The sequence below is a fragment of the Mangifera indica genome, chromosome 9, assembly GCF_011075055.1.
Source record: "Mangifera indica cultivar Alphonso chromosome 9, CATAS_Mindica_2.1, whole genome shotgun sequence".
Lineage (NCBI taxonomy): Eukaryota > Viridiplantae > Streptophyta > Magnoliopsida > Sapindales > Anacardiaceae > Mangifera > Mangifera indica.
Window position 1 is genome coordinate 14,000,194 of NC_058145.1, and position 10,027 is coordinate 14,010,220.

At 30.6% G+C, this 10,027-nt stretch overlaps 2 protein-coding genes across 2 annotated transcripts; both read right to left on the minus strand.

Moving 5' to 3' along the window:
- Positions 1–2,960: 2,960 nt before the first annotated feature.
- On the minus strand, positions 2,961–6,110 carry LOC123225395 (aquaporin TIP1-1-like). Its single transcript, XM_044649336.1, has 2 exons — positions 5,636–6,110; positions 2,961–3,356 (listed from the first exon to the last, which is right to left on the minus strand). The coding sequence occupies exons 1-2, from the start codon at positions 6,014–6,016 to the stop codon at positions 2,991–2,993; spliced, it is 747 nt and encodes a 248-aa protein (XP_044505271.1). The 5' UTR covers positions 6,017–6,110; the 3' UTR covers positions 2,961–2,990.
- Positions 6,111–7,999: 1,889 nt separating this feature from the next.
- On the minus strand, positions 8,000–9,791 carry LOC123226176 (aquaporin TIP1-3-like). Its single transcript, XM_044650692.1, has 2 exons — positions 9,388–9,791; positions 8,000–8,468 (listed from the first exon to the last, which is right to left on the minus strand). Exons 1-2 carry the CDS (start codon positions 9,766–9,768, stop codon positions 8,094–8,096), a joined length of 756 nt encoding a protein of 251 aa, XP_044506627.1. The 5' UTR covers positions 9,769–9,791; the 3' UTR covers positions 8,000–8,093.
- Positions 9,792–10,027: the final 236 nt, after the last annotated feature.

The following is a 10,027-nucleotide window of genomic DNA, read 5'->3' on the forward strand; positions in this document are numbered from 1 at the left end:
GCATTTTAGACTCTCGCGATTTACACGCTCTTATAGAAAATTAATTTATATTATATTATTATTAACATATATATATATATATATTATTTTATTATATTGTAGGGTTGTGATTATTTCAAAAAAATATATTTTAAGAAGTTTTCTCAAGAAATTTTTTTATCTGTTTACTCTTATAATTTGTCTTTTTTTTTTTATTTTGACAATGTATTTTAGAGAAAATATTTTTTTATTATATACTTTTACAAATGAGTTAAGGCTTTTTTTTATTGTAAGTTTTATAATAATTATTAAATAATTACTTAATATTTATGAAAAATTTTTATTAAAAATATTTCTTTCATTGAAGTGCTTTTTAAATATTATATATATAAATTTATTATAATTAGAAAGCAATGCTTGAATATTTGTTATGAGAAGTGACAAAGAAAATACAAATTGGATACAAAAATAAATTAATTCCCAATCTCATATTAGATGGCAAGAGAGGACGGATAAAATACTCTGAGCGTGCCTGCACACTCTATAGCAACGCGTGGTAGGAGAGTTCATAGGAACCGACCGATGTTTCATCTATGGATAGGATCTGACAATAAGCTGACTCAGCGTGGGACCCGGACCAAATCTTTTCTGGCAAGCCAACCTATCGTAACATCCGATAAGTACAAGACGTGGTAGATTGTGAATGGCTGGTGTTGTTTGGCCTTGTCAGCATTTGTCGTTTTTGCATGTGACATGCTGTCGTCTTCTTTGAAATGTTCGGTGAAGCGTAGCCTCGTAAAATTAAGTGCGTATGGGCTGTTCCGTTCTGGGATGGGCCCAAACAGCGATGCTGCTTCCCTTAAGTTACATTCGCAGAGACTATAGAAAGAAGTTATAAGAGAAAGTTTGAACACGAAATAGAGAGATTTTATGCATGAGAGCAAAGGTTTAGATCTCTTTTGATAATATTTTAAAATTATCAGATATAACTCAGATGCCCTTCTGCATATTTAACTCCGGTTGTTGTCTTGCTAACTGCCTGAATTAGCTGGATCGGCCTTTTCTTTATAAGGACGTATTTTTCTTAAACTTTGTTGATGATATCAAATTGTTCATAAAGTTGCAGCATCGTAAGGTTTAAAGAGCTGTCTGACTTGGCTAGCCATAAAGTCTCAAGTGCCAACTCCAAATGTTAAAGTGCCAAATGCCAAGTGTCACCTCCAATTATTGGTAAGAAAGAAGTTGAGTGTTTAAATATGATGCTTAGCTGCTATTTGAAAACAAAGAAGGGGCCAATTCTTACGCCACTCACCTATATAAACGGCAAAATATCTGCGAGTTGCTGAAGATCAGTTCCGTTCCAATTAATTGTTTGAAAGGGAAGCTTCAACAAACTCGATATATATATATATATACTGCATAGGATACAAGAATTAAATTAATATATCTACAAGAAGCCTTTCAAAAATAGTATCTCACTCTCTTTGTGGCGGATCAAGATGATTCTAATTACAAAGTGAAACCCCAAATGAGAACAAATATATTAATTATTATACCTTTTTCCTTCTATTTTTCTCTCAAGAAAGAATTAATGTATTATAAGATTCAGCAGATTTCTAACTGCTATAATTTATGGATGGTGGGTGTTTGGGCTTTTGTGTCAGATTGGGAAGATGGATAGAAAGCACTAGCTTTCGGCTGGAATGGTGATGGCTGGAGAAAGGAAACAAATCTTGTGGGTGAAGTATTAACTTTTCAAACTTTGAGAATGACTTTTGGCCTATTAATTTGAATGCATCCCTTTTTTGTCCCTTTCCATTTCCGAGTTGTACCAAAGTTGCTGCAGTTCCATTTCAATCGTTCGAAAGTGTAGGTTCGACAAACTCTATACTAGATAAGTAGATATACAGAATTCAGGAAAATGGTCAACAAATATTTCCACAGGATAATTCCAGTCACATACATGTATAAACGGTGCTTTACATCTTTGCTTCTCGCAACAAGATCCTCCCGCTACTTGTTCTTCAAGAACAAAGAACATCTCACCACCAAATAAATGGATGCATCAGGAAGCTGAATGCAGACTAATAAGGTTGAGTTTTTTTTTTTTTTTTTTTTGTTTACGTAAATTCTAATTCAAATTGTGTTCAAGTCAACCAAAAACTAAATTGAATTGTCACAAACTAACCCAAATATAACTAATGTTTTTTATGTAAACAAAATTAGCAAATTGCATTTTGCGGATATAGCCGTAATTGATGGACTGAAGTTTGAAGCAATGCCCACCTTTCTACACCAAATCATCAACCCATCTCACCCCCCCGTTAGACCTTTGTCATTTCCCCGAAAGCCATCCAAAGTCATTGTCATCCTCTAAGAACCCTTTGCAGAACCCTGCCGTTGTTATCTCATAGCTGGTTTGAGATACCAATTTAAAAATATATAACAAATTGAATTTTCATTTTGATTATCGAGTTGTTTATTTTTAAAAACTGGTTTTCAATAAAATGCACAAACAAATAAACAAGTGCAATACTGGCTTTGAAATTAAAATAATAATAATAATAAAGTAGGGTAACACTCTAAAATTTGGTTTAATTAACTGATATTTTTAGTTTGATTTAAAATTAATTAATCGCTAAATCGATTTAATTTTAATTTATGATTTTTCAATTGAAAATTTGGTTCGACTCAATTAACCGAGTTTGAACATCATTCATCATCAAAGATAATTAACTATATGCATGGATTAATTAAATGTTCTGGCACGGGGCATATAATAAAAATTACAATAATAATAAGAGCAATATTATGCATATTCATTTTAGATATATAAATATGTATATATTTATATGTATTATTACATAATTAAATATTATTTTATTTTTAATTTAAAATCATTTAATCACATGATGATACATATAAACTTGTATATATTAATATACTTAAAATAAATATACATAATTTTATTGTAATATCTTCACCACACCTTCATTGTCCTAATATTTGAGCTAAGCGTCACTGACGGGTTCATAAGACTGATTGATGAAGAAGGTCTCATATACAAGCCCGGCAATCCCACCTCCGATCAGAGGACCCGCCCAGTAAACCCAGTGGTTGGTCCAGTCCCAACTGACCAAAGCCGGGCCGAATGACATGGCCGGGTTCAAGGAAGCTCCGTCAAATGCCCCACCTGCCAAAATGTTGGCTGCAAGAACGAGCCCAATGGCTAGTGGTCCTATCACCCCCACGCTACCCTTCCTTGGGTCGAGGACGGTGGCGTAAACGGTGTAAACTAGCGCAAAAGTCATCACGATCTCAAAAACAAATGCGTTCCACACAGTTACTCCAGAAGATAATGCAAATGCTGAAGTCGTCTGTAAAAAAATTAATTTTTAATATTGCTAGAACTTTTATGTAAAAATACCATAGAGTAATATACCATTATATGATACATCCAACTAATTACTGAAGCGTTTTTTAAAATTTTCTTTTTTAATATTACTCTTAAATAGAGATTTACACTCTGGGTTGGTCTGTCCAAACATAAATCTATTAATAAAATTATATTTAATTATATTATTTATGTGTTTAATTATAAAATATATAAAATATCACTCTTAATATATTATATAAGGTCTTACAAAATTATAGATAATGACATGAAAATTTTCCTAAGTCCATGTAAAATGCTTCTGAAATCCCTACCAAGGAAAATTTAAAAATTACATTGTCATATCAATCAATCCTAGATCGCAATTTTGAAAAATCCCTACTTCCAAGACACGTGGGGAGACTTGAGACTTAACTATTTTTTAGGGGTATAAAAAATAAAAATTCATTTTTTTAATGCAAAATGAATTTGAATGTTTAATTATTGTTTGAAATATTTAAGATTTATAAAATAAAATTTGATTCTTGAATTTTTTATAATATTTTTATTTTTATTTGACAAGTAATGTCAAAAGCCAATAGGGTAGCACAAAAGAAATAATAATTTCTGAAAATGTTATTAGTTAAATTATTTTAAGGTATGACTCATATAAATAATAGAGTAAATTACTTTTTCTTTCCCGTCCAAGGTTTGGCTATAAACCATTTTTTGCTCTTTAGATGACAAATAATATTTTTTTAATTAAAAATTAAACTCAATTAAAAGAAAAAATTAATGTTTTAACGACAAAATAGTGTTTTTACCATCCCTAAATTTTGAAAGAGAATTTAAAATAACTATTTTTAATTGAACCTAAACATTTTCAACATTATAGTTTAACCTTTAAAAATGTTTAAAAACTTACAAATTAGTTCTTAAAATTTTTTAGAAACCCAAACAACAACACTTCTTCACCACCATTATGATCTCAACGTTGTCACCACTAATGTTTAAAATATTACAATGACACCCTTTTCAAATTGAATTATAAATAATATTTTGGGATGTAAATTTAATTTTTAAAATTTTAAAGGGGCAAATGAATATTTTCTCCTTTCTTGTTTTGGAAATTATTGTGTTCATCTCACCCAATAGTTTGCAATAAGACATTTACAAGTTTGGTTTGTTGATTCAATTCTATGGGGCATAAATGTTGCTTTTAAAATTATCAAGGGATATAAATGTTGTTTTTAAAAATTTTTTAAATTATAAAACACTCTCAAACTTTTTTGAATTTCTAAAACTCTTTTTTTGAAAATCACCACTAACCCCTAAACATACCATTGTATGTTATTAATACTCAAGGCCAAACAACTATTTCACCCCCAAGTTTAGTTGCATTCTCAAAGTCATACTCATGAGGTTTGAAAAACCTAAAATTCTACCCATTGGCCAATTAAGGTTAAAATTTTCTATTAGAAGCAGAGATAAAATCGTTATTTTACTAATAATATTAAAAAATATAAAATTTATTATATTTTTCCCTCATAAATTTTAAAAACTAATATTTCACCCATTCTAAAATTTTTTAACTTTGAAAAGTCACATTCTCTCTCCAAAACCTTAGAATTTTTTTTCCCTCGACCACTTTCTCTGGTGATCTAGAAAGGACGACGGAGAGATCTGGGCTCTAGATCTCTTCATCTCCAACAAATTTCTTTACATGCATCAACTAATGGTTTATGGTAGAGAGGGGAGGTCATCAGCGTAGGAGATGATGGCTGAAGAAGTGAAGAAAAAATTTAGGGGGAAAATGTGATTTTTCAAAGTTATAAAATTTTAGGTAGAAGTGAAGTTGTTAGTTTTTAAAATTTAGAACATAAAATATGATGAATTTTATATTTTTTTAATGTTATTAGTAAAATAACAATGTTACTTTTCTATCTCTAACAAAGAATTTTAACAACAATTACGTCATAGGTGAGACTTTAGGTTTTTCAAACTCTACAAGTGTGATTTTGGGAATACATCTAAACTTAGGTGAGATATAGTCCTTTGGCCTTAATACTTATATATAAATTTTTGTTAATTTGAATTATATAATAATTTTAAAAAGTAAAATGGTAAGAATAAAGGATAGTTTCACTTTGCAACACTAAAATTTAATTTTAGGTGAGAAATATTATTTATGTCATCTTAAAATAGGACAATGTTTATATATGATATAATACCAAAATAGGTTTATGATCAAATCAGTCAAGTTTAATCAGATTCATGACTTACCATGCCATTAGTGGCAAATTTAAGGAGCAAGCAAGCAACTGTTGAGCCAAGAAGCTGACCAATCCAATACAAAATGCCGTCTGTCAAACTAATATGTCCCCCAATAAACGCCCCAAATGTCACGGCGGGGTTCACATGCCCACCGGAGATGTTGTAACCGACGGAGACGCCGACAAAGAGGCCAAAACCATGAGCCAATGCTTCTGCAATAAGGCCGGCCGGAGTGGTGGAACCATCGTCAGTCAGCTTGTTGAAGGCCATGCCTGATCCTTCGCCCGCGAAAACAAATATGAGGGTGCTGATGAATTCAGCTAACGGAGCTTTGAATATTGCAAGTGGAGAACCTGCCGATGGTCCAAACGATATTCTGTTGAACGGCATCGTTTTGGTGATGGATGGTTGAGATTATTGATGTCTGGTGTGAACAGTGAACGTCTCTCGATAGGGAGCGTAGTGATGACTTTATACTGAATTTTTAGGACATAGTTACATTTTGACCTCTGGAAAATCGTTTTCCACTTTGGGATCCATTAAAACATAAAAATAACATTGAAGTCCTCGTTGACTTGTAGTTATAACAGTTAATATCAACAAATTCATTGAAAAATTTGTTTTCGTGCAGATTTTGGATAAGGGTGGCCGCTTGACATCCACTGGCATGTCTACAGAGTGGATAATAGCCGCTTCGTGCGGTTGTGCTTTAGCGGGACTACGGGAGGTGGGGGCATAGGCTCTTGTGTTTTGTTTTAACCAGTAACTTTTACACGTAAAAAAAATGCAAATATTATGGATTATTCTATATGACAAATGAGTACAGATTAAAAGGTAAATCCTTTTAGAAATATTAATAAAATTATATACATAAATAATAATATATTTTCGTATAATTAAAAATTATTATTCATATGATAATATGTTATTGTTTATACATAAACTTATATATTATTTTTACATATAATACTATTAAATAAATATAAGTAAATTTTGTCATAAATTATAACATATACAAGGTTTGTAAATTTCCTTACAAAACCATCCCCTCTAAGATGATTTCTAAATTTCATACTAAAATAATTGTTTTTTAGGATAATAAAAACTATATGTATATATTTTTAAATAAATAAATAGATTTATAAAAAATATATCATTATATAATTAAATGATTTTAAATTAATAATAAAATAATATTTAATTATAAAATAATATATTATCTATATATTTATTTAAATACTAAAAAATATACACTTATGATATTATTTTTTTCATAATATGATTCATGTTAAACTTAACTAAGGTTAGTTAATACACCATATGGTATTATAAACCGACAAATCACTATTTCTTACAGCATTGAGCACCCTATTAATTATTGAAATTATTGAAGGCCAAAGGATTAATTCCCATCCAAAGCCGGTTGATTTCTTAGTTTATTTCCTTTTAACAATAAAAATTTTATTTACCCATTTATAAATGGTTAAAGTTATTAAAACTTTTAAATTTTATCTTATTTTTTTCTTTTAAACTCTAAAACCTAACAATTTTTTCTATACCAAAATTTAAAAAACATTATTTTTTTCTAAGATTTAGTTTATAATTTCCGATACCATCATTGACAGCCTCTTCCTCTCAATGCTTTATTCCTCTAAGGGCGTCTCTATTGTCATCTCTCTCTCCTCTGATCAACTATTCAAATCAGAAAGATGAAGTTTTTTATCTTTCTAGAAGAAGATGACTTTTCTTCTTCTAAAAAGACGACTGTTTTTCCAAACAAGCGATACATGATTATCGGAGGAAAAAGAGATACTGAGACAGATCACTAAAAGAAGAGGAACCGTTAAGAGAGAGAAATTGTTGGAGATGTCATTGAATATTAAAGTTAAACCCTAGGGGGGAAAAGTAATTTTTTAAAACTTGGTTTAAAAAAAAAATTATTACTTTTTATGGTTTAAATAAGAAAAATAGGTAAAATTTTAGTTTATTTTTAATATTATAGATAAACTGACGATTTTATTTTTAAAATTAACAAATTGAACTGTTTATAAGTAGACAAATGAGAATTTCAAAATTAAAAGATAAAAATTTTAGAAAACAATATTCTTTGGGTGAGAATTAATCCTTTGACCTTGATTAAAAGATAAAAATTCTAGAATATTGCATTAACCTTACTGTATATTTAGATAAATCCTTATAGTGAGTTACATTAATGATATACAAAGAGCAACAAATCAATGTCAAGCAATGTAATTAAAAATAATCGGAATATTTTATTATGTAATTAGATATTATTTTATTTTTAAATTAAAATTACTCAATTACATAATAATATATCCCTATAAATATACAAATTAGTATGTGCATAATTTTCCTTGACAATATAAACCAATTCAGTAAATACAGACACCAAAACAAAAAGCCACTTTCTTCACAGCATCAACTTACAAATAGCTAATTTTTGATGCTAAGCGTCACTGCGGTCGGACATGGGCACATCAGATTGAGTGATGAATAGCATCTCATATATAAGCCCAGCAAACCCACCTCCAGTCAATGGCCCAGCCCAGTAAACCCAGTGGTTGGTCCAATTCCAGCTGACCAAAGCAGGCCCGAACGAGACGGCCGGGTTCATCGAGGCTCCATCAAAAATCCCTCCGGCAAAAATGTTAGCTGCAAGAACGAGCCCAATTGCTAATGGTGCTATGAATCCGACAGTGTTCTTCTTTGGATCAATGGCGGTGGCATACACAGTGTAAACCAACCCAAAAGTCATCACAATCTCAAAAACAAATGCGTTCCACACTGTCACTCCAGGAGATAGAGCAAATGCCGTGGTCGTCTGCACAAAATTTGGTTTTCTAATATTGTTAAAATGTTAATATAAAACTACTACTTTGCAGAATAACTGAATTTGAGTTGAGCTCAAAATTGTCAAGTTCAAAATCGTCAAACTCGTTTTAAAATTGTTTAAACTTGTCTTATTTGAGAAAAGTTAAACTTGTATTCAACTCAAATTTGAGTTCAAGTTAAAATTTGAGCTCAAATTCAAAATTTAAGTTAGATTTAAGTTCGAATTTGAATCAAACGTTGAGCTCGAGTTGGTTTTGTAACTGAGCAGAAAATGACTATTGATGCATATTGGTAAAAAAGACATCGTCTTAATTGATTCATATTAAAATTTTTAAAATTTATAAGTTTAGTGGACTGAACACTTATAAAGCTTGAGTTTAAAATATTTAACTTTCAAATTCAAATTTAAACTTAACTTCGTGAGTTAAACTCGTTTCTAATTTATTTAAATTGAGCTTATTTTTGAATTAAAATAAATTCAGTTTGAATTTATCCTTAGTTTACTTATAAAATAAATGATTGGTTCAAAATTTCCAATTAAAAAAAAAAAGACTTTTTGCAAATCATCTTAAAATATTTAAAAAACCCTTAATAAAATATAAAAAACTTCTTATTGAGGAATGTTAACTATGTTTCAAAATCACTAAAATGTATACATTTAAGAGACCTTAATTGGAACTCAGTAATATCTTGATAAATTATTTATAATATAAAATAAAATAAAATATGTTTTTATTCTAAGATTTAAGAAAAATAATACACACAAATAAAAATCTTTTTTAAAACAATACATTTCTTATTAAAAAAAAAAAGGTTCACTAGAAAATGATTTTTTAATATTATAATATCATCATTCATTATGAAATCCATGAATAAAAAAATAAATTTGTAAAATTTTGAATACCCGCCAAGCCGTTAGTGGCAAGTCTAAGGAGCAAGCAAGCAATGGTGGAACCAGAAAGCTGGCCAATCCAATACAAGATGAGTTCAATCAAACTAAGATGCCCACCAACGAAGGCGCCGAACGTGACAGCGGGGTTCAGATGGCCACCGGAGATGTTGGCGGCGTTAGCGACGCAGGCAAAAAGGGCGAACCCGTGGGCCAGTGCGGCTATAACAATTCCTGTGGGAGTGTTGGGACCGTTACCAGTAAGCTTGCTGAAGGCCATGCCTGAGCCCTGGCCAGCGAAAACAAATATAAGGGTGCAAAAGAATTCAGAAAAGGGCGCTCTGAGTATCGCACGTGGAGAATTTCCCGACGGTTTGATGGTTATTCGATTGATCGGCATTGTGATCAGATGGTTGAGAAGGTGTGGATGTGTAACTATGGGGAGCAGTGAAGGGAGGGCGTGAGGTGTTATATTGAATTTTCAGGGAATGATCAACCAGGGGAGGAAGAAGAACAAAATCAAATGAAAATTTAAGATGGAAAAAGATAATTAGTTGAGCAAGTGAAAACTATAAATCCAAATGAGTCAGTAGCTTTTTTAAATATTGACATTTTTGGAAGAAATTATGTGAATGGTCATAGTACCATCATAGATTTTA